Genomic DNA, 25,244 nt, shown 5'->3' on the forward strand with positions numbered 1-25,244 from the left:
TAATTTTGCTACAGTCATTTAGTAAATGGCCATTTTGTACATTGGTCTCTAGAGAATCTTAATCATTGCCATTGGACCATTGTTTTAAAAAATAGTAATTAAACTCTTAGAGCTCTTAAGTAAATTCTACCAAAATGATATAGTTGAATGGTAGAATGTCACTGCTTTAACATCTGTATCTGCAATTGATTTCTTCACGGTGTATGGTATATTATTTAAAATATTTGTGGTCTAAAATTTGAATAACACTAATAAAATCTGACAAAATATTTTTCCATTTTAAGTATTTCACAATCTTACCTGTGATCTTTGTTGTTGGGTCTCTGGCTGTCTAATGAAAGTAAATGAGAAAAATGTGTTAATTTTGCTGAATTATTTGATGAATTTTTGTATGAGTTTTATTCATTACTCTCTCTCTCTCTCTCTCTGTGTGTGTGTGTGTGTGTGTGGTGTGTTTTTTGATGTACATGCATGACACAGTGTGTGGACATCAGAGGGTAATTTTGTGTTAGATCTCTCCTCTCAACTTCATGTAGTTCCAGGCATAGAACTCAGTTCCTTAGGCTTGAGAAGCAATGGTTTTTACCCAGCAGGACTTTCTCTATACCCCTGAATCATGCTTAGCACAAACCCAACACAAAGAAGTGTAGTTTGTGGCTAGTTGGTCCAGAAGTCTTCTGAGCAAAACTCCTGGAGCCTTCAAATTAACATCCCATGCTGAGACTGTTGCCAGAGGAGACGCTAAGTTCTGGGTACCGGTACAGGGCCCATCCTTTTCCCTACTCAGTGAGAAAGGCCTCTGTGAATAGCAGAGTAGGACAGCTAACAACAGATTCAGTAAATGCATTCAGCAGCTAGAACTATAAACACAAAAGGGATATGAAAGAAGCGATGTTTTATACTCTTTCTTTTCAAGTGGCTTCAAGGTTATAAGAATGGAAGTAATAAAAGCACTCTCCTCTTGTTAACCTTGTGCTCATCTTTATTCTCTGTTAGGACATGTGTGTATAATGTGTGTTTTGCTCTTTGGGGGATGTTTTCAATCAGTAGCACTTTAGTCATGTGGGTATCTTACTCATCATGCAACTCCCACCCACTAAGTGTAGGATTAGGATCCATTGCTGACTCTAGCTTGGACTAGTCATCACTGTGAAGGTTGCCAAATAGTGATTTTTCTGACTGCATTTTTATTTCTGTGTTTCCTGTCATTATTCTATGAAAAAAGGCTTCCTCTTTCCATTGATTAAAGATTTCATTTATTTATGTAGCCAGCTTTCCATATATGTGTATCCTGTCTTTGCATATTCGGCCAACTATATGTGAAAACATTTTGAAAAAAGAGTGCCTTTAGTGAAAACTCCAGACTTCTTTGGTAATTATTCCCTAAACTATCTAACAATTAGTTATATCGCATTTCATTGTATTCATTATTAGAAATAATTTCTAGATTATTTAGGCTATTTATGAGTATATAGCTGGGCTCTATGCAAAAATAATCTATGTATTATATGAACTTAAGCACTCATTAATATTGGTGGGTCCTTGAACCAATCTCTGGCATGTCAGAGGTGCCTACACCAGCAAAATCCTATTTTAGGCTTACTCTGTTCTGATTGTGACTTATATTGATGCTGAAATTATCCTTGACCCTTTAAGCATCTATATCCTTTTGGCATGTTGCTATCCATTTTAAGAGGGATTCTTTACTTTATCATATAAAAATATGTTTTGGGCTTATGTAGTTGTTCTTTTGTCAAGTCTTGGAATCAGCTGTATTTTTAAGAAACCCTAGCAGAGAAGGGTATTAAGATAAAAAAAGTATTTATATAAAACAACCTAAAAAGTTACTTTCCATTAATGCCTAAGCCCAGAGGATACTTTTTATATGATCTCCTGGACGTGCTTTTACAAGATGTTCCATAGTGAATGTTTCCATGGTAAAATATGCTTCTACAATACCACAGAGCTTTTTATTCCTATCCCATCCTATCCCATCCCAACCCATCCCATCCCATCCCAACCCGTCCCATCCCGTCCCATCCTATCCTGTCCTGTCCTATCCTATCCTATTCTTGCAGCAAGAAAGGTAAATGTATTTTTTTTTTTTTTTGGAATGGTTGGGAGGGACTTGTGGAGAGAGAACCTTGGAGAGTAGAGAGGTGTGGATGAGGGAGGGCACAGCTTGGGGGATGCAGTAAATGTTGTGTAGAGGCTGTGTCTCTCCATTAATCAGTGATGGGCACAGTTGTTATGAAATGTTTCTAGTCACATATTTAAGTGGCATATTTTCCATGGCAAGTAGAATTATCTGTTATTAAAGAAGCTAAAACAGCTTCCTTGTACTTGAATGATCTTTCAACAGAATGGAATTTGGCAGACACATGTTCCTTGAGCTTACTAAGGTAGATTCTGCTGATAAATGTAGAGGTTTTTTTTACTACCATCTCTTACAGCAGTAGTTAGCTGTGTAGAAACAGTTCTGTGCAAAATGTTGTCATTGTCTGTCTGACAAATAATCTTTTTGCTTGGTGCTTCATGATTTCCCTGGACATTTATCACTAAGCAAGTCTTTATCATTCACAAGCTTTGCTCAATAGCATAATGCAGTCATTTTTGTGTCCTCTCTGTAGGTCCTCTTAGTATTTTTTCACATATAGCAAGGACTAGCCATACTCATTTTCTGTTTTAGGACAGATAAGCCATGGTGATTTCATTTCATACTTTAATATGTCACAGTTTGAGGAGGAGAACTGTAGCTTTTTCCTTGGACTTCAATGTCAAAATAAATAACAGCACAAATTGCACTCATAGGCAAAATGTTTCAAGTATTGGTAGTGCAACTCATTGTAAAACATGTTTTGACTTGATGTTTGAATTTTCTAAGATGACACAGGTATAGTTGTCTTCAAGAGATCATTCCAACATTGACTTAACTATGCACTTAGGCTTTTCTTGAAGATGCAATTTAATTTTCATAAGCCAGTGTAATTCCTCCATCCTGAAAAGTTTTTGGTGGAAAAGAATTGGTTCCTCTCCTTCTTTAAGGTTCTGAGTATAAAGGTTGAGTGACTGAGGTATTATAACCTAGATGTTCAGAGCCACTGCTAATTCAGCCATTGGAAATGTTGCTGTGTCTCTCAGATATTTTAAGGCTTTAGATATTTGTCTACTAGATGTAATCTCTTAAAGTAATCCACGAATTTAGAGTTTCTGAGAAACAAAGTATTTTTATAGAAATGTCTTGTGAAACCCTTCACATTTGGGACTATGATTCACCAAGGAGAGCTCTGCAAACAAGCTGCAGTTTCTATTGAAGTAGTTCTGAGACCTTTCTGTTCCTTTAGGAAACTAAAGCAAGTTCTGCATATTTTATTGTGAAGACAGTGCTTATTTTCTGCATTGTTATTTTTAAAAGGAAAATGAATAGTTTGTATTAAAATGTAAAACTACATTAAAAGTTCATTCCTTGCCTTTCCCTCATTTGACACTGAAGCTTCATGCTAGCGTGCAGTTTCTCAGTTCTGTCGACTGTGATGTAGTGTTCACACTCAGCAGTTCTATATCAGAGCTAGAGCAAGAGTCAAAACTGTAGATCTTTTAATATACATAGACTAATATGAGGTCATGCTTCAGTATGAAAGCCAGGAGAAAATGTTTTTATGAATTAAATGGGAAGGTTTGTTTCGATAATGATCCATGGCAGCCTTTAATAGACTGAGGAAATCTGAGCATCTGCCATCATTAGGTCTTGTCCCCTGAGATTCCGTCCCCAGCTGGTAAGGATGCTCTGCTTACCATCAATAGCATCTTGTGATTACCAACGAATTCACTTAGAACTCACTATTGTTTGGGGGCAAGCCAGTGAGTCTGGCAAGTGTTTACTGAACTTGCTAAGAGTTTTGAGATAAAAATCAATAAGACACCAAACTTGAATATTAAGGACCAGACACTCATTTCCTGATATTTTGACAGTTGAGAGCTATCTGTGTATTAGGGGCGTGGGATATACACTGTAACTCTTTTCTTTCTCTTTGACAACAAATAGTAGGGCATTTTGGAGATCTGACTTCCATTTTCAGCCATATTGATACATGTTGACCAACTATGCCAGTCAGTGCCCATTCTATAATAATAGAATGTTAATTTATATGATTGAATTGATTCTAGTTTAACTTTTGAGCAATGTGGACTCAAAAAAGGCTATAACTGAACATAGTCAAACAGAAATTAACTCTTGACTATTGAGGAAAGAAAGACTAGAATACATTTTAGCAAGTGTTGTCCAATAAAATTTATGATTGCTTTTAATCTTTTTTTTTTTTTAATATTTCCATCTCTGGAGCTTGCTTCATTTCCAATCAAGTTATAAGCTTTAGAAATAAAGTCAAAAGCATAAAAGACGTCATTTTGTAAGGTTTCTCTAATTTTAAGTAGGGCAAGTGTTATTGTGCCCTGTCCCTCCTATTCTACACACAAGTGAAAGGATTACATGAAACTCTATCAAGTTGTTGTCACCCACCCACAGCTCGCTTCTCCTCAGGCTTACTCACATGAATAGGTGGGGTCACCCTCCATCAATTCAGAACCCTACACAGTCTCCTGAATTAGTTACTTCACACACTCCCTCCATCTTAGGACTATCAGTGGCCTCGCTGCTAAAACGTATCTCTATTTTATCTATCTTTCCATCATATTATCATCATTTTAGCCCAAGTTCCATTTTTTGTTTGTTTTCTTTTTGCTGAAGGTCTCTATATTATGTCTTCAGCTTCTTTCCCCAAACATTAGTATGCAGGCTTCAGAGAGCAGGCATGATCTTAAAAAAAAAAAATCACATCATCTCCATCTCCAGATAGTCCTGCGCACTCCTGTGACCTTGCTGTCCTTGATCGAGGCACTCAAGCCTCACTGGTCTCATGCTGCAGACTGCCCTTTGACTCAAAACTGAGAGTAAGCAGCCAGCAGCTTTCAATGGTATCAACCCTTTTTCTTTTCTATGTCACGCAGCTGTTATCTGATCTCCTTCTTGTTTATTGTCTGAACCCCATTGGAAAGTAACAGAATAGGAGCTATGCCATAGATTCTCAACCGAGACGAATGCTCGCTGGGCCAACATTTATGGAATTAATATATTGGCAAAATGAATATTGTCATGTAAGGAATATTGACAAAATATGCAAAATACTTTGTAAGTTCATTAACTAAAGTTAATTAAAGGGAAGTCATCCGGTATTGCTTGGAATATCATGGCTCAGCTACAGATGTATGTGACAAATAGGTAAAGGGACATTCTATAATACCTAGCTCATCCATACTTCAATAGGCCAGATTGGCCCAGAGCCCCTTCTTACACCTGCAAGCTGCCTCTGCTACCCAGTGCTTACATAAATTGACTCAAATAGGATAACACTCTCTGGAAACCTTTTGAGCCTTTGAGTTGTGTCAAGGGTTTAGTGAATCTGTTAGCACTTTCACTATATAAAATGATAATATAGTTGGTATGGACCACAGGAAATATTTAGACTGAATTGAATTATCTCACAAATATCTCCACGTCCTTTTATTTTTGGTTACTTCTTCATTTCAGCATGCTAGAAAGAGCCACTGAAAGAAAAGATCAAGGAGTGAACTACATAAAGCAGGGAAAATAGTTTTTGGCTTAGTGAGCAGCAGGAAGACCAGATTTTTTTCCCAGAGAATCTGTAGTCAAATGTTTAATCTCAGAAGACTCCAACAATTTATAGACACACTCTCAAAGCTGTACTAAAGATAAATGTGTGCATTTGAGAGACTCACCATCCATCCCCGATTCTTTGTCCAGTGCTTGTAACTAATGGGAACAGCAAAGGTGCAGGAGGAAATGCAAGTCTTCTGAATCCAGGGCTGACATTGCTCCTGATTTGTGAGGACACTTAAAATGTTCTCAAGGACCATTAAGGTGTTATGACTTTCCACATTCTGACATCAGAAAGACAACGCTAATCCCCGCCCTTGGCCCTGGCTCTCCCCATCAGATCTTATAGCGTACATACCATATCCTCCACACTTCAAATGTTCGTCAAATGTGTTGGTATATAGTTGGCTTTATATTTAAAGTTCCCCCTGCATAGAACTAGGAAAATATTAGAAAAGAGCCCCAAACTTCTCAAAAATGAAAAATTCTAATCTCATTTTGAATTTTAAAAGAGACTTTGGATTTTTTTTTCAATGAAACACTTTATTTATTTATCTACCTATTTTTTAAATTGAACATTGTAGGCTTTAGATTTTTCAAAGCCTATTTTATTTGGGGTTCTTTAATGCTTATACCTCCCTTGCAACCCAAATACCATAGATAGGAGAGAAAAGAGGTTAATGGGTACAGGAGACCTCTTTAGGCACATAGACCTTTTTAGACACAGTTCCTTGGAGCAATTCCACTCTTCATTGTCAGGATTCCAGCAGACCCGTTAAAGAGCAAACCAGCAATTCATCAAAGATGACTACAACCACAGCAGCTGGAACCCAGAGCCTCAAAGCATTCTCTGGAGCGTTTCTCTCTAGGAATGTCTCAAAGCAGAGTGATGAATAGCCAAACAATGGGAAACAATACCAAGACCAAAAAGCCAAGCCTTTGGTTTTAGGATATATATATCCTCTCAGAGTTCATAGTAGGATATTTATCAGTTGGCAAAGATCATGCCCTCCACCCCTTATAAGAGGCAGTTCCTCCTTTAGTAGACAAACACCATGTGTTCTCTCACAAGTCTGTTTCCAGTGGACAAATACCACACACCCTTACACAAGTCTGTTTCACACCCCACACTTAGCATCAAAACAAAAACATATTTACATCCATTACAGAACATAAGATTCTTTTCTCACACAGTGTATCTTGAGTAGTTTCCCTTCTCTCTATTTTTCCCAGTTCTTCCCCATATCCCCTCCTATCCAGATCCACTCTTTTTCTGTCTCTCATTAAAAAAGAACAGAGTTCTAGAAGATAACAATCAACATGACAAAATAAGATGGATAAAAATAAAACTAAAGCCCTTGTATCAAGGCTGAACATGGCAACACAACAGAAGGAAAATATTACCCAAAATAGACACAAGAATTAGAGACCCATTCATTCACACACATAAGACTTCCATAAAAATACTTCTCTGAAAGCTATAATATACTCAGGGGACCTGGTAGAGACCCATGGATGCTCAGTTCTTGCTGCTTCAGTCTCTGTGAGTTTATATAAGACTTACTCAGTTTATTCAAAGAGCCTTGTTCTCTTGGTGCCCTCTATCACCTCTGGCTCTCATACTTTACCTCCTCTTCAGTGGGGTTCCTTGAGCTCTGAGGGGAGGGATTTGATGGAGACATCCCATTTAGAGCTGTGTGTTCTAAGGTCTCTCTCAGCACAATAACTGTGGCTCTCTGTATTTGTTCCCATCTGCTGCTCCTCTTTGATGGTGGCAGAATATAGCACCAATATATGAGTATGGGTTATCAAAAAATGGACATGTGGTTCTTTATGTAGTTGGAAAGATGAACAATTGTAAAGTTCCTTCTAGATGACTTGTTCTGGTCTACTGGGATATGAAGACAATGGCTCATATCATTAGGTGTCATTTTATTGGTTTTGTTTTTTGGGGTTTTTTTTTTTTTTTGGACCAGTACTATATTGTTCCAATTTGTGGAGTGGGCCTTAAGTCAAACCAGACATTGGTTGGATATTCCCACAAGTTCTGTGTCATCATTGCCCTAGCATATCTTGTAGCGAGGACATATGGTAAATCAAAGTTTTTGTGGTTGGGTTGGCTTCTCTTTTGGTAGCCTACAGAGTCTAGAAAAGAAAACCATCCTGAGTGAGGTTACCCAGATCCAGAAAAACAAGTATGTATTCACTTATATATGGATATTATCCATTAAAAATTATAACCAACCTGCAATCTTTAGACACAAAGAGGTTAGGTACAGAGAAAGGTACAAGGGACATGGATATCTTTTGGAGGGGCAAATATAATGGATTTTATGGGTGGGCTAGATAAAGGGTCAGGTCTGAATTGTAGGATCTGGTAGGGAGGGAGATGGGACATAGGGTTGAGGAAGGGATTGTGGGGAGAAACAGCTAGAATTGAGGTGCATTTGAGGGGTGGTATGGATAGCTAGTATTGTGATCTATGAAGGTAACCTGAATGAGGTCTCCTAATAATGGGGGTGACCAAATCCTAGGTGGCCATTTCTTGTCACCAAATCAGTCTTCCAATATTGGGATTGGGTTGCATTCAATTGAGTTGTTAGCCAAGTGTAGGAAGGGTTGGGGGGCAGGGGTCCCATGGAATTTCCCAAATAATCCAGGCTGTTTCTAAGACAATAGGTGGCTCATTGCAAACTGTATGAGGGGAGGGGAGGCACATTGCTGAAGACAATAGCCATACAACTCATTGGACATGGAGAAATATGCTAGAACCTATGTGATACCTTCACCCCAACATTCTAGTATTTTTGCTGTGGGAGACTTTGACTTTTTAAAAAAAGAGACTGAACCATAATTAACATGGGTGGAAAATGTAATCAGTCTGGATGTTATCAGCTGATGATTGAATAATGAATGATCATGTGGTACATTCATACAAGGCAAGTTTTCCCACCACTTGTTCAGTTTGCAGGTAAAGAGAAGGGAAAACAAATGTATTAAAGGAGATGATCCAAGAAGAGGAAAACAAATGCCACATGCTCTCTTTCATGTGTTAATTCTAGCTTCATACCTCTAATTTTTATGCTCAACTTGAAATCCCTGTAGATGTTAGGAATTTAGAAATTATCCACTAGGAGGGGATACCTTACTGGAGGTGGGTTAGTAGAACTATATAATATGGCAGTGTTAGAATAAAACAGACTGTGGGTTACAGCAGTAGAGTCTGAGAAGAAGTCCTAAGAAACGGCTGCAGCTGCTCCTGCAGAGAAAGGCAAGCAGTGGCGACAGAGAGAGATGAGGCCTTTTAGGGACCATCACATGGGGTCTTATCAAAAGACGGCCATTTTATCCCTATGTATTTGGAAAGGCAAACAATTGTGAAATTCCTTCTGGAAGAACTGAGTTGGTCTACTGGAAAATGAAGACAAAGCCATGGGGAAATAGCCCAAAGGAGCAAGGCTTCTGAGGATCATCTGATAGTGCGGAGACAAAGACCTAAAGCCATGCGAGGAGGAGAAGGCATTGTGGGGCTTCTCCACAGCCTGCGTCTGTTAGAAAGAGCATCCAAGGCATGAGAAACGTTAAAACACTCTGTTGTGTGGCTTGCTGTGGTGGATAAGATGAACACAGATTCTTCTTTCTGGTTTCTCCAGTAATTTACTCTTTCAGTAGTTGCCACAAGTAGAATTGACTTAGAATTCAATTGGACAGAGTCCATTTCAAATGCCCAAGTTTCCATTTTCCTTCCTTCCTTCCTTCGTTCCTTCCTTCCTTCTTTCTTTCTTTCTTTTAATATGGAATGCTTCACGAATTTGTGTGGCATCCTTGTGCAGGGGCCATGCTAATCTCTGTACTGTTCCAATTTTAGTATATCTGCTGCTGAAATGAGCACTCCATTTTCTTACACATAAAATTGTAAGAATTTTATCCACCTGTTCGGTGATGGTTAAAAGACTAACTTTTTAAAAAGATGAAAATAAGTTATTTAGCAAATATTTGTTAAACAAAGATCTGATCAATGCTTCTAGCGAAACACTGCAAACAGCCATCCTACTGCCACCATAGTGGCCACTTCGAGCAATCCCTGTAGTGGGTCTTGTATGTAGAGATAGATGAAAAACTTATAACCCACTCTATTTGACCCTTGTTCCTTTTAATGCTAGGTGACAATGGAACATATGAAGAGCAAGAAAACCCTAAATTTTGTTGCAAATGTGTGGCTCTCTCAGAACCGGGCGGATGGAGACCTTGTCTGTGAGCTTCCTGTAATGAAAGATGGAGAGCCTGTTTTGCCATGTATGTTATGAATCTTTGGTCACATGTATTTCATATATTGACTCTTTTGCTTGAGTTTACTTTTGAACTATGGATTTGGAGAATGATTTTTCTGCTTCTCAGATTCTTGTTTTACTCATTAAGATGTAGCTTATTCAGGGTCACAAGCTTAGCCACTGGTGAATACGGGATTAAACATATCTCAAAATGGTTCTTAGGTCCAGTGATACTTACAAAAGCTAAGGTTGTGGAGATAAGAAATGTCATCCATGTGCCATCTTTGTCTGGCTTTTCTAGAGCCAGCTGGCCCTCACTCATCACTGCAATCCTGATTTATTTTCTCAGAACAGTTGGCATAATTTAATTATGTTTGCATGATTAGGATAAAATATATTTCTATGTCACCTGTATATTAGCCTTTTAAGCAATTTTTTTGTTTTTCTATCTGAAAAATGTCTACTTAGAAGTAAAATTAAAATTCAAGGGTCAAAGGATTTTCAATAGGCTGAAAATACAGACGGCAGATTTGCATTATAAATTTTCTAGCTATTTCCTGTGAACATTTAGATCTGGACTCTGTTTTCTTGGATTCTAAGGTAACAGGTTTCCTCTTGATTTCTCTCCCCATCACTTTATCAGTAGTGAGATACCATGTTGATGTGTATACCGGGCAGTTGAAACAAGCAGAAACAGAGTCTGAAGTCTCCCTCTGTCTCTATGGGGAAAGGGGAGACTCCGGCCTTCGACTGTTGCACAGATCCAACATGCCAGTACGTTTTCAAAGAGGACAGGTGAGTGTGTGCAAAGCTCTCTCTGATGTGGCCACATGAACTTTAAAAAGGGAAAAGTGTTTGGCAGTCTTCAGCTGAGCTTTAGAGCAGCTTTACTTTAAGTGTCCTGACTTTACTTACCCGTTAGTTATGTCCATTTTCAAAGGTTTTCTTTAAGGATATTGTGGACTGACAAGTGGGAGGTGCTAAATGTATCGTGAACAAAATAGCAAAATAAATGCATTAAACTAGTAGTGTAAGAAAAAGAACAAACAACGTTGGAAAGATTTAAAGGAGAATATGTGTGGACGTGCCCCTAATGGACTCAAGGCATTGTTCTAGGACAGTGGCTTTCAACCTTCCTGATGCTCAGACCCTTTACACAGTTCCTCATGTTGTGGTGACCCCCAAACATAAGATTATTTCATTGCTACTTCATAACTGTAATTTTGCTGCTGTTATAAATCAGAATGTAGATATTGATATGCATGATATTTGATCTGTGAATCCCAAAGAGATTGTGACCCACCGGTTGAGAACCACTATGAAGGTCAGACCACAGAAAAGCTTGCAACATATTTTATGTCCTATCACAGTGGCCTCTGTGTAAGACAACTAGAATGAAAGAAAGGCCTCTGTTCAGCCCCTGTGTCCTATATAAGCACATGTATTTGAACATTTGGGAGCTCTCTATGGGCATCTGTGAACCTGGCTGTATTTGGGAAGAAGACACTATTTGGAAGTAGGATGTATTCGTAAGGAAAAAGGCACCTTGAACCAGTTTGATGCTCCCGTTCTCAGACTGATTTGTTTGCCTTGTGAATTATGAAACATCATAGAAAGAGAAACTCACCTGTGACTTTTACTTGTGAACGTTATAGAAATGTTTCTATTGTAATAAAGTAGGACAGTGAGTTCTGGTTGCATGAGACCAAAAATGTGATGCCCAACTTTTGCTTTCACATACGAGCTAATTCATAGCAGAAACAATAGCTTACTTACTATGTTATCAATCTTACTTTAAGTGCTAAAGGGCCAACGTCCTCTGAATTAATCGGCTAGTTTTGCATAAGGTCCAGACTCTGCCATCCTCAAGCTTTCTAATGAATGATGAGGACACCATTGCACCGAGCTGACATGTTCTGCAGCAGCACAGCAGCAAGGAAACTAGTCAGGATGACAGGCTGGAAATTTAGAAGTCATCTTGATGGTTGGTCTTCTTCAATCCACCTCTATGGGCTGCATTTCACATAGAGTTGGATGGTGCACTGTGGGATGAAACTTGAATAGGAGGCATCATTGCTCTCTGAATAAGGAGGAGTCAAAGTGTAAATTTAACGGTATCATCTTTAAAGTCTAGAACCAGAGACAAATAAAATTTTTCTTCCCTGGTACATTTTAGAACGTATCCTTTAAAAATGTTTTCTTCAGCTGGCGTGATACCATGCCAACCAGCATTAAGAAGTCATCTGGCCATACAGCAAGAAGTGACACTTACTATGAAATATCCCCTTGAAAAGTTTCTGGACAGTGCAGGAAGTTCCCATAGCACATTCAGGAGGGTTCACAGACACATTCTCACTAAAATTTGCATGGCCTTGGTCTGGGGTCTGGCTGAAGCAAGAGAGGATTTTTTAATAGTAATATTAACCAACAGATCAGACTCAGGAGTGTATTTGCAGTGGCTGAGTTGAATTAGCTTAGTGAAGCTGTACACCACAGCTAGTACCACATAGCCCTGAAAGACAGCGCAGGCAATACTGAGTTCACTTTTAACCAGGAAATAGAGCAACGGTAGCTAACAGACAGCTGCCATTTCAGAACACTTGTAAAATTTAATTAAATTTGTGACCCGTTCCTCAGATAAACCAGCAGTCTTGAGAAGGCCTGCGGGGAGGAGTTCTCTTTATTCTCACCAGCAGAACATTTCATCCAGGTCCTGCATCTATAAAAAGTGTCTGCACATTTTTGATGTGATAGCTCTTTAGGAATGAAGATTACAGGGTCCACTCTCACAACAAACTTCAGAACACACACTATTTACGTTTTCAAAGGAGGGCCCATGAGGGATATTACTGAAGAAAGGAGGGCAGGAAAGTCAGAAATTCAGAATTGTACCCCTTGTCTCTGCAGGTATCAGCACACGTTGCAAGGGCCACGCTTTGTGCTTTCTAAGCAGCTTCTTCTCAGGGTCTGCAGCTAGAGACCCCTTTGTTAGTTGTGTGTTTCTTTTCTTTTTCTTTCTTAACTACATCTGAAAGGACAGTGAAGAAAAGTAAAAATTGGAAAGAAAAAAAAATACTTTTTAGTAGATAGAAAGTAATTTGCATATATTTCCCTCATTGCCCTTCTGCTTTTAATTGTGGTAAGATTTTTCTCTCTTCAAGCGCTGTGCTGCTCCTGGCAGCCTCGGGTGACTCTTATTGCCGGAATTTGTCATTTGTTGGATTCTAGTCATTCCCACGGGTTTCTTCCCTACCAGGTCGATACATTTCAAATAGAAGCAGTGTCTCTTGGAAACCTGCAGAAGGTGCTGTTGCACTGTGAGGCCAGTGACAAATCCCAGTACTGGTACTGCGAGAAGGTCATTGTCAAAGAGCCAGGCACTACGTCAGAATTTATCTTCACCTGTGAAAGGTAATCTGGTCTAGATGTTCTTCGGGAGTAAGATGCTGAGGCTGAGCCAGTGTGTGTCCCCAGCAGGTCATGGGTCCTGTCCTTCCTTGGGGTTGAGCATCATGGCCCACTCATTGATGGCTCAGTAAGTGCTCTTTCACTGTGAATTTTATATTCTTTTTCTTTTTCTTTCTTTCTTTCTTTTTTACTGTCTGCTTGATGTATCACAAACGGGTCCAATGTTTAACCCTGGAAAGTATGATGTTAATAGTAAGAATGTTTGTTGAAATAATAGTGTCTTTACTAAAATTGTAGAATTAAAGCAATTTTATAAGCAATGAAGAATGGAGTCTAGCGGGAACTTCCAGAACAGACAATACGATAGACAAAGATTCACACTGAAATAGTTCATGCTCTTTCCTGGGTGCTGATGGCAGTTCCCTCCCTCCAAAAAAAATTCCACATTGTCTTGTTTAGAAAGGGGCACTTGTTTACGCAGGGGGCAGCCTTAGTCTTCAGATGTTTTCCTAGACTTTCCACCTCAGAACTCCTAGGCTTAAATATGACATTCTGTCAGAGACCTCACAGAAGGGAATAGGATGAAAGAGGGAGAGTGGGTGGGAATAGGAAGATACAAGTGAGGAAATAACAATAGGGGTGTAATCTGAATAAATTGTAATTTTAAAAATGACATTTTGTTAGCTAGCATTTAACATCTCTGTCCCAGGCAAGGGCCAGACCCCAACTTCAAAAACAGGGTAGAACTTCTGTATTGAGCTCAAAATATCGTAGACACGGTGTGGGAAACTTGTGTAACTGATTTGAAATTTTTTGTTTCCATGGTGTTATTCTTGCTGAGGCAAGCTGGGCTATATTCACACCCCCATCTTGACATTTTCAATAGTCCATGTCCTGGGTTTTCCTATACTTCTCCTCACTAGTAGGTAATCAGCAGGGATGCATCTAGGAGAGGCAAACCCAACGGCATAGATTTGGAGACGCTAAGACATTCTCAACTGTGAGTATCAGCAAACTAGGGAGACGATGCAACTAACAATAAAAGGCATGGAAGTCTTAGGACAGGAGAGCACAGAAGCGCAGCAGCAGGGGACGCTGTTGAGTCCATCTCCTCTTTACCTCCACCCCATCGATGTCCCTGTTTCATCAGTACTAGATTTATCACCATCACCTTTTTAACATCCCTTTCTTACCCTGCCCACCACCTTCAAACCAATTATACAAGTAAGTTGGTAAATTTTCACCAACCCAGGAGATCACACGAGAAGACTGAATCTCAGTGGAGGAATCACCTCCATTACATTGGCCATCAGGCAATTCTGTGGGGCCATGTTCTTGGTTAGAGATTGACAATGGAGTGCCCAACCCACTGTGGTCAGTGTCACCTCTGCACACTGGTCCTGGGTTGTATAAGAAGGCAAGATGATCAAGGCAAAGGGAGCAAGCCAGTAAGCAGCATTCTTCTAGTCTCTGCTCCATTTCCTCACTTGGCCCAATTTAGTGATGGTCTGCAAGCTGCAAGACAAACAAACCCTTCCCACCCAAGATGTTTTTGGTCAGTATCTTATTGCAGCAGTAGAAACTATACTACATCAACTGCCAGTGTTACCAGCATCACTATGACATGTCACCCGGACTTCTCTTTTCATATTTATCTCTGTTGTAATTTGAATTTTGACTTTTAACATTCTATAAGGTAGGTAAGCTCTTAAATAAAAGTGTTAAATATTCTAAAAGCTTTGTTTTAATTACGCCTCTCTACATTTGTAAATTTTCAACAATTTTAATTGCCTAATAAAAAAGCAAAGCTAAGCAAAACAAAACAACTATGTTGTTCTGTTAGAGGCTTTACCTTCCAGCTCTACCCCCACACGTTTCCAATTTACTCTGATAGCTATCCTCTTACAAGATTTTGTGAAATAAGAGCATCTTTTATCACCTGAAAAGTCCTCCTCCACATTGCTGATTCCCTATGGACTGTGCTCCCCCAACAACCACCTCCCCCCCTTTTTTCTTACTTAGGAATGCCTTTCCTCAATCTCCTCTCAAGGAGTTCTTCTTTCAAGATCTCATGTAGACTTGACATCTAGCACAATGTGGCCAACTAGAAGGCACAGGCTTCACCATGTGACAGGGACACACAGCGCTGAAGACAGCCTATTTCACCCACAGTTTCCAGGAATCCTGGGCAACCCTATCGTACACCTCACATCTGAGGACTAGAGAGTACTTCACCTGGCCCTCAGTTTTCATGTTCTTTCTCTACTCTGTCATACCAACCCTGGTGATTTCTTTTCAACGTGAAAGCGCCTTACTTCTTGCTTATGCTGGCTGAATGGAAAAGATAATTAGTGCCAACTGAGTTGGAGCTAAGGTAAGTTTAGTAACATTTTGTATGAAGCCACCAAAAGTCAGTTAAAAGATATGTACCCTACAACATATCAAATATCAGTGCTTGATGCCTGGCACATCAAATGCTAATATTTGATGCTCAAACAGAGCAGGTCCTCAAGAAATCATGGTCCATGCTCATCCTTCCAGCACTCTCATGAGAGGCATGCTTCCAAACACCCATTCTTTCCTGTTCTCCAGATAGAAAGAGCTGGAAGAGAGCATGCCTGCTTCCTTAGTTCTGAAAGAAACAGGATTGTGGCTCTGCAAATAGAACAAAGCATAGCAGAAAGGGATCTTCCAGAAGCTGTCAATAATAGCTTCTGTGCAGTGTCAGCTGGGCCAGATTAAGTCTGAAAGGTGACATTCAGGGTGGCAACAGCCAACAGCTGCAAGGAAATGGCCCACACAAGGTGCTTATAGTGTAGGCATTAGGAGCTGGGTAGGGTACACATTAAGCCATTTTTTTTTCTGGGATGTGGGGCAGAAATGCCTATGCAAACACATCACAAAAGGAAAAAGCAAGATGATCAGCTTAGTCATGCCCCTTGGAGCTTTCTCAGAGAGCAAATGTTCACAACATAACTGCATATGGGTGAAGGACTACCAGCTGCTAGTGCCTTCTGAGAGCCAAGCGGAAATCCTTAGGTAAAACACAGAGCAGCACTTGTGGCAACTGCAACATAGAAGCTTCCTAGGAGTTTCTCATCACTTTTACCTCCTTTCAACCCCCATATCTTTGTGGTTGTGCTTTATTTCTATGCCGAAAGACATACCATGGAATGCCTGCCATTTATTCAGGTTTGGCCACTTAAGGTTTGGAACAACAACAGCAAAATCCTATTTGAATAATGAGAACATGTGCGGATAAATAGATTTGCATTTTCTTATTTACTATTTGTGCTAACTTCCTTCGGCTGATGGAACAAATGGCCACAAACCTGGTACTTTTAAACAACAGGAATTTAGGCATTCCAGGGTTGGCTAAGACATCTTGCCCCTGACACCCGAGGGATCATACGCTTGTTGGGCCCTTCTGGCTATGGATGGTTGCTGACGGTCCTTATGTTCCTCAGATCTCAGCAATGTTACTTAGGAACTTGTTACCATGATCATGTGACTTTGGCCAATTAGAGTGTTTTGTGTCTTTTTGATAATACACTAGCCACTGGACCAAGCTCATCTTACAGTAGCAAGAACTTAATGATTACATCTTCCAGGGCCTGCTTCGAATACTGTGTGGTTTTAGGTACAGATGGTGTTTGGGAGGATTCTTGAATCCCCCAGGGATGCTACTGGAGTGAATCCTGCAACATATTGTGGTACGGCAAGCTCCAAGTTTTCTAAACTACCAACTTTCCTGCAGTATTATAAGTGTCTGACCCTGTTTGTAATGGTGAAATCATAAAAATTGAGTTAATATCTATATTTAATAGAAACATGTGACTCACGATATGACTGTGGTAACCTAACAGGCTATTGCGAAGGCTCCCAGGGTGACCATCATCAGATGTGATGTTCCTTACCTATTTCAAGGGCTATTATGAATAAGGCTGCTATGAACACGGTTGAGCAAATTTTCTTATTGTGTGCTGGAGCATCTTCTGGGTATATTCCAAGGAGTGGAATAGCTGGGTCTTGAGGAAGCCCTATAAGAGTAATTCTTAGAATTAACACAAGATGTTATTTGTCTTAGGATAATTTAGTCTGGAAACCTGGAAATCATCTGTTGACCTAGAGAGAGAGAGAGACATTCTCCCATGCCTGCTATGCTGCGCTAGACGGCCCCCGAGTACAGGAAGGGCTACTTCTTAGAGCAAGACATTCTTGAGCCTCTGCAAGCCTGATTATCACCCTCAACTCTACAGGCACACACAAAACCCCACCCACCCCAAGTTTACAAAGCATTTTCCTTGTTTAATGGCTTTCCAAGTTCTGGAGGTCATTCCAAGAAGATAACAGGAAATGCCTGTGCCTGAAAGATACAGTAAACAAAGTCTTGTTCATAGGACAAACAAAACATCATGGATGCTCCGGAAGGTAGTGTTTTCTAAACTATAAATAAATCATAGGCTCTGACCTGTGATGTGCAGGACAGGAAAGTACCCTGGAGCAGCCCTTTGACACTGTGCCCTTCTTTTGTGTAAGTGCATTGATAGGAGGACCTTGCACCCGGATGGCCTCTGTGTGCAGGGGCTGCAGTGGGGAGTTTCAAATGAATCAGTCAACCTCCTCGACCACTGACTTTCTAGTCTTAAAATTCTTGCCAGGAAGCTACAGTTCATACCCTTCCTTAACCAGCCTCCATACCCTGTTGCTTGTTTCTCAGGACTTCGAGGGCAGTTGCTTATTTCATTCTCTCCTGTGTACTGAAATCTTCATTCTTTTCTGTGCCCAGACAGGCAGCTGTCCATCCCATCAAGTTTGTCATGGTTTCTCACCAGGAGTGAACTCATGTTTACTCTCTTTAAAGTGCTCAAATGCTTCCTTTGCCCTCCATTCAGTACGTACCATGTGGCATCACTGTCATTTCCTATGCAGATGATAAGCTTCTTAAGGACAGGGCATTATGCATTTCATTTTAATTCCCTACATGGTTTCTTGTACCAAGCAGAGATTTAGTCAGTATTTCTGGAAAAAAAAAATAGGAGAGGAAAGGAAGAAAAGAGAAGGTGAGCACCACAGAATCCAAAGTCAGGAAATCTTAGAGGGAACATACTATTTTTGTTAGTTCTCTATCCCAGGAACAGCATCAGATGTCTTGTTAAAGGTAATTTATGCATCTACTTATTTTCAAAATAATTAATCTATGGACAAATCATTTTCTTTTTCCTTTCTGGAACTAGAGGAAAATGATGAGCAAAAGAGATTTTCTTAAAAAGATGTAGGCATTTTGATAAAGTACAGAAATGTAAGGCACTCTTTTAATAGGGAAAAAGAAATAATAAAAGTTATGAGGAGAGAGAGAGAGCAAGCATTTAACTTCACTGGCTTCTTCTGGCGGAAGCTAGTATTAATCATCCCTTGCTATTCTGCACATGTATTTGGCTGCCATGTATTTTCATGCTCTTCCTTGTCACTTTGAGCCATTCCTTGGTGAGAAGGTGACAAGAAATGATGGTGGGAAACTGACAGGATGAGGCACAGGGAAGAGTCTTGCTCACTTTTTGGAGGTGGGGTGGAGACATCGATTCAAGTATTTCTTGTAATATTTTCAATGCCAGTAATCAGAACCCCATTGAAAACATATTAAATGACAAATGAAATAAAAGGAGGAGGACATGACTACTACCACTAAAATATGGAAAACTTTTTTATTGTATATATAAGGCAGAAAGCAGTCAGGGCGGGGAGAGTCCAGACTGAATGCAGATGGCAGACAAATCGGATCATGAAAGGAGAGAGGAGCAAGGCAAGCAAGAGAGAAGCCACTGACCAAGAGGTTGGTGTAGCCAAATGGCTGTTATATGGACATCAGGCAAAAGCCCCGTTCCTGGGAGGGAGGGGCTAAGGTAGGAGGTACGGCAAGAAATTCTGGGAAGGAGCCACAGGTGCAAAGATGTCCTGAGTTTGAGGTCTAACATCCCACCCTTTTATTGATGATGAAAGGGCAGGCTAATCTCTTCTGTAGCTATGTTCTGCTGAAATTGTGATGGTCTTGTTTTGAGGGTGGGACAGAGGTTGGTATGTTAGTCAAAGGGCAGGCTGGGGGGACATCTGTTTCACTTGCTGTCCAGGTTCTGAGGAACCACCTTAGCCTAGGGAAGGGCAGGCAGTTTGTAGTCTGCAATTGATTAGAAAACTGTTGAAACAGGTATAGACTAGGGACAGAAGGTGTTAAAGAGCTTAGGGAATTTTTTTTATCTTGGGTGTATGCTTCAAATGTCCTGCTAGTTGTGAGAGGACAGACCCAAGACCAGGGAAGAGACAGAGATCCTACCCTCCGGAACAGGCAACAATTAGGAAAACTAGGGTTGTTGGGTGACAGACATATTTGCCTGGAGTCCATTTGACCTGGGAGAGGTAGAGCCAAGTCAGTTCTCCAAATTGCATAATATTTTTAACTTTATAAAAAAAAAGATAAGTGTTTTAGATGTGGTAGCATTACTACTGTTTATAATCTGTACTGAAATCTACATTGTAGAAAGAGCAGTGGAGTGCAGCCTTTCAAGCTTGGAAACCCCCTTCCCCACCCCCACCCCCCAAAAGATTTTGGGCTAAAAGTATCTGTGAGTTTTTCAGAGCCCGATAGCAAGGTAAACTGTCTTTCTCAGCTGAAGACCTAGAAAAGTGAGGCCTGAGGCTTGATTTCTACATATGAAGAGAAGGCAGAAATAGCTGGTATGCTTGGTAACAAATAAATGCTAGTTGTCAATACCATCTGAGAAGGATAAATTATAACAGGAAGTATAATCCAAGTGGCCTATATATCAATTCAAATGACATATACTAACCGCTATCTGGGTGGTTAGCCTAGGCTCCCATGGTCTCCATGGCTTAGTTGGGGGCAGAGACCATAGGTCTTTAGCTGTCACATTGGACAGCCTTTAATCGTCAGACGCCACACAGAGAAGCACTGCCTTTCAGCTGCCAGACCCAGAAGGTCTCAGAGATTTTCCTGTGGAGTAGGAAATTGACCTACTTTGGACAGCAGAGTAGGGCACCCAATCCAAAAGTGTCCACAGTTTGGACAGGGCCCTGGCAGCAGGTGAGTCACGGGGCAATTCTTTCCCAAGTGATGGTGTCTTCTGTGCCCCATTGGCTCCTTGGTTGACCTCAGGATCAACTCTAGGAGCTGGAATTTCTGTCTAGCATGGGAGGGTTTTCATTAAACATTTTAAATGTCATATTTGGCAAATTTCTGAAGAGTTTTAGGGCTATTATCTATTAAATATACATGATTTTAAAGAAAGTTTACTTTTTTGTTACATGCTTTATGTTTAAACTTGAAAACACATGTAGGAGGCTAAATAAAACTTGTCATTAAATGAATTGCATTTGTACTTAGTATGGCTATGAGCATAGTTCTAAGGACATTAAAAAAGTTGATCATTTATAAGGTAAGTTGCATGCCTTAATTATCTTTAACAGTTTACAGTCTAGTAGCTTTTGTAAGATTAGGATTTTACAGCTTTATCCCTAGTAAGTTTGGACTTTAACATTTTGAGTTGAAGGGTTTTTTTTTTTTTTTTTAGTGTCAAAAAATAAAACTTTAGACATATATCCGTAGGTTAGTTTTTGCTAATCTTTGTAAACCTTAGGAACTTATCCTGGCACTAAACATAGTTGATAATGACATAAGTGGTTAGACATGAATTGCTAAGTCAATTTCTGTTAATTTGAGTAGACTTTCATAACCTTAAGACAGAGAGATGCCCAGGTGATGAGTGCCTTGGACAGCATAGCAGGCTCCAGGAGCCAGAGAGAGAACACTTACTGAGCAGGAGAGGAGAGGTGGATGGTTATAGCAGGTGGAGGAAAGAAGTGGCTGAAGAGTCAAATACAGCTCATGTGTTTCAGGGCCATGCCACGGAAATCCTTTCCTATTCTTACTGTGAAGACAGAGAATCTTTAGTTTTGGATTTTTTTTTCGAGGCCAGTGAAGAGGGCCCACTACTAATTGGGGGAGGGGTGTTATATATTCATTTGTTAGTATCTGGATACTGTGTACAGTAACCTGGGACTGCAAGCTTGTACAGATCACCTTGTATTCCACTCTCTTTACATCCTTTCCTCAAAGCTCACTTCTCCAGCACTTCTGTTTGGAGCTGTGAGGAACTTTCCTAACTTAATACAAAAATCTGAGTCACAATCTGGAACTTCAAGCCCTGGCTGGTTAACTTTGTGCTTTTGAGGGTTTTCTCATGCGACAGTTCGATGTATAAACTAAGGTACTCACTGAGGGACTTAGCTGCATGCCTAGACAGGATGCAGAAGCAGACATATGAAAGAATAGAGAGCCTTGACTGCATGTAGAAGAACGCATATGAAAGCAGAGAGGTGCGCACTGCAGATAGATCATTTAAGGCAGTTACAAATCTTCTGTCTTCATGAGCAGAGACTCTGGAGGGAAGATTTGGTGGTAAGGTAAAAGCTCTGAGAGACTGACAGAGCAACTGACTATGCGCCCCATGCTGGCCTCAGACTCCGAGTCCTCTTTTTCAGCCTCCTAATTATTCACACCACTGGTCTGTTTTGCTGTGCCCAGCATATATAGCTATTTTCTAAGACTTTCATAGAATCAGTTCAAAGGAATTTATTTATTTATTTCAAATGTGATGTCCAGTGAAGGAGATTCTACGTAATAGTCTTGATTTCAGTAACTCTGAAGCTAGCAGAATCTACACGGGACTGTATCTAATAATATTCGAGCTCTGTAGTGGCTTTGGGGTCACTATACTACTTTTATCCTGCCTCTTCAGGGGAAAGAGTGAGTGGTGACAGAAGACATGGATAAGAGGCAAGGCCAAAGAGCATATTTTTAAAAATCAGTCAATATATACTGATTTGGTGGCAAGAGTGAAAAAGTCAGAAAAACTGGTTTTGAAAGATAACCTTGAAAGTGACTGTCATGTAACTCAGCCCAAATCAAGACATCTAAGTGTGTACAAATTAGAACATCAAAGAACCGTTCATTTCCTTTTACCAAAGCTTTCTGTTGTGGCTTGAATACTTGGTCCTCAGTTGTACAAACTCTTTGGGAAAGATTTGGAGGTACGGCCTTGTTAGAGGAAGTGTGTCACTGGGGGTAGGCTTTGAGGTTTCAAAAGCCCACAGCATGCCCACTTAGAATTTTCTCTGCCTTGTGGTTGTGTTTCAAGGTGGAAGCTCTCAGCTCCAGTGATATTACCTTGCCTACCTGCCTGCCTGATGTCATGTTCTCACCATGATGGGCATGATTCACCCTTGGAAATTTTAAGCCTCAGTAAACTCTCTTGTGCATTGCCTGGATGGTGGTGTTCTGTCATGGCAATAGGAAGGTGAAACTAAGATAATCTCCATTTTTCTTATATTGCCAGGTTCCTCTTTTCCATAGTGATGAGCCACAGCTGGTTTTTGGTCTTGTATTTTCTATTTTTTTCTTTTTTTTAATTTTTTTTTATTAATTTATTCTTGTTACATCTCAATGTTTATCCCATCCCTTGTATCCTCCCATTCCTCCCCCCCCCATTTTCCCATTATTCCCCTCCCCTATGACTGTTCCTGAGGGGGATGGTCTTGTATTTTCAATAAGCAACAGCAATACTGTGGAATCTCCTTGTGAGGTGAATCTGATTGATCACTGCTTCCCTGTTAGGCTGAGATCTTTTAAAAAAATTAATATATTTATTTAGTCACTTTACATCCCAATCGTAGCCCCCTCCTTCCTCTCCTCCTAGTCCCATCCTGACTATATTTGCTATAATGTCAACTAAGAATGAAGTACTGTGCTTGGCAATGAGACTCAAGAGTAATAACTAACATGTTTTACTTATTTATTACTTTCTGAAATCATCATTAAGTAAACCATGTTAATTCCTATCTTACCGTTTTATAGTAGATTATTTTTCTTACAGACAGTGAAACTAAAGTTTAGAGAGATCCAGGTTCTATCCTATCTTCCCCCTCCCCATCTCTGTCTCTCTCTGTCTCTGCCTCTCTGTCTCCCTCCTCCCCTTCTCTCTCTCTCTCTGTCTCTGTCTCTCTCTGTCTCTCTGTCTCTGTCTATCTCTGTCTCTGTCTCTCTGTCTCTGTCTCTGTCTCTCTCTCTCTCTCTCTCTCTCTCTCTCTCTCTCTCTCTGTGTGTGTGTGTGTGTGTGTGTGTGTGTGTGTGTGTGTGTGTGTGTGCTTTAAGAAATAAGGTTTAGCATGGTCCTGGCCTTACATTCATTGTATATTTACAGATTTGCCCTCACCTACTGAATTGAATGCTGAGATTCTAGCTCTCACCACCTGCCCAGCTTATGTGTGTGAATAGTCTACCAAGTGGGACTCATCCCTAGCCCTGAATTAAGTATAAATTTTGTTTTGTTTTTGTTTTTTTTTTTGAAACAGGATTGCACTATGAATCTCAGGCCTCAAACTTACTTTTCTCCTATCTTTGTCTCCTGAGTGTAGGAATGGTAGTGGATTTACTACAGCTGAGTTCAAATTTGTTATGGAGACACTCTTACTGGAAGGATGAAGATGTAGTAATGAAAACCCACTTAATTAGCCAAGATCGCATAGCTGGAAAATTAAAAGCATAACATATATGTTGCTAGATTCAGCAGAAAAAGATTGAACACAATGTGAGTTACTGCAATCTGGTGTTGATACCTCTTGTAGTGTTCTCAGGTGGAGAGATAAGTGGTCTTGATCACTGGGTAGGACTGTGCATGCTCAGAATCCACTCAACAGCACATGTCTGGCCATCATCTGGTGAATTCAAGGCTAGTATGGAAGATTGGCCCTGTAGCTCTGTCTCTTGACAATTCTCAGATTCCTCACACAAACGCCCCTCACCCTCCACTGCCTTGTGAACCAGTCTTATGCCTAAATTGTAGCACATGAAGCCAGCCTATCATGTGCCTTTGGGACGGTTGCAGTCTCACTCTGTGACACCATTCCTGGCCTCTTCTGTGCCTGTCAGCCAACTGATTATTGTCCAGCTTTCAGTTAAGTGCTGCTTTGTTGAAACATTTTTGCTCTTTGTTTTTGTGTACCTCTCATCCCTGGCATTCAAGCTTAGTCATTTTCCTTACTGTAAGGAGCAAGGAGACTAGCTACATACTTCTTTTGTATTTCCTAAGACATTTACCATATTTTGTTATGCATATTATATTTATATTTCTCTGATACTGGAGCTCCAGGCCAGAATCCATATTTTTGCTGCTCCTATCACCTCAATATTCATCAAATTGTCTGGCGCACAAATGAGAACTTCTAGGTCTTCACCGAGTAGACAGGTAGATAGATGAGGAAAATGGATGTACATTTGAAAATGCAGTAGCAGGAGCTGTGGTTTGGGGGCGCAGAGTACAATAATGACATTTCTATACTACTTAATAGCACATAAAATCCTCCTAATGGCCCTCTCATTTCAGCTTGACAACAGTTTTACGAATGAGGCAGATCATTTAGTCAGCAAAACTAAGCTTCAAGAGGGCACAAGTCAGGAAATAAAAGGTGATTTTTTTTTTTTTTTTAGTTCAGTGTTGGGATCTGGGCTGATCTACAGCTTCCCTGCAGCCCTGGTGTTTAGAGAAACTCAGTTCCTTGTGTAAAATCAAGATTATATTTGGCTGAGCTAATAATGGCCTGGGCTAGGGTCTTGGGGGAGCTGCAACTTTAGATTCTGAGAAACCAGGGAGAAAGAAACATCTTTCTCTCTAAAGGATTAGAATTATCAATGTTCTGCCTGTGACACAAGAAATAGCCTCCGTTCTCTTTGTGCAATATTCTTTGATTAGCTTTGGCTGACTTTGTCCCACTGTCCATAGTTTTCTGCTAGCTCTGTCCCACTTCACCCCTATAAAGCA

At 40.2% G+C, this 25,244-nt stretch overlaps 1 protein-coding gene and 1 non-coding gene across 2 annotated transcripts in view; one reads left to right on the forward strand and one right to left on the reverse strand.

Annotated features, from left to right (window-relative positions):
• LOC127201237 (lipoxygenase homology domain-containing protein 1-like) overlaps positions 1 to 25,244 on the forward strand; it is a 339,490-nt gene that overhangs the window by 205,918 nt on the left and 108,328 nt on the right. The window contains 3 exon segments of the mRNA XM_051159652.1: positions 9,838 to 9,970; positions 10,589 to 10,740; positions 13,202 to 13,356. Of these exon segments, the coding sequence (XP_051015609.1) occupies positions 9,838 to 9,970; positions 10,589 to 10,740; positions 13,202 to 13,356 (440 nt within the window).
• On the reverse strand, positions 9,463 to 9,566 carry LOC127208258 (U6 spliceosomal RNA). Its single transcript, XR_007833088.1, has one exon. It is a non-coding gene; the product is annotated as a U6 spliceosomal RNA (small nuclear RNA).

Source organism: Acomys russatus, chromosome 2 (genome assembly GCF_903995435.1).
Source record: "Acomys russatus chromosome 2, mAcoRus1.1, whole genome shotgun sequence".
NCBI lineage: Eukaryota > Metazoa > Chordata > Mammalia > Rodentia > Muridae > Acomys > Acomys russatus.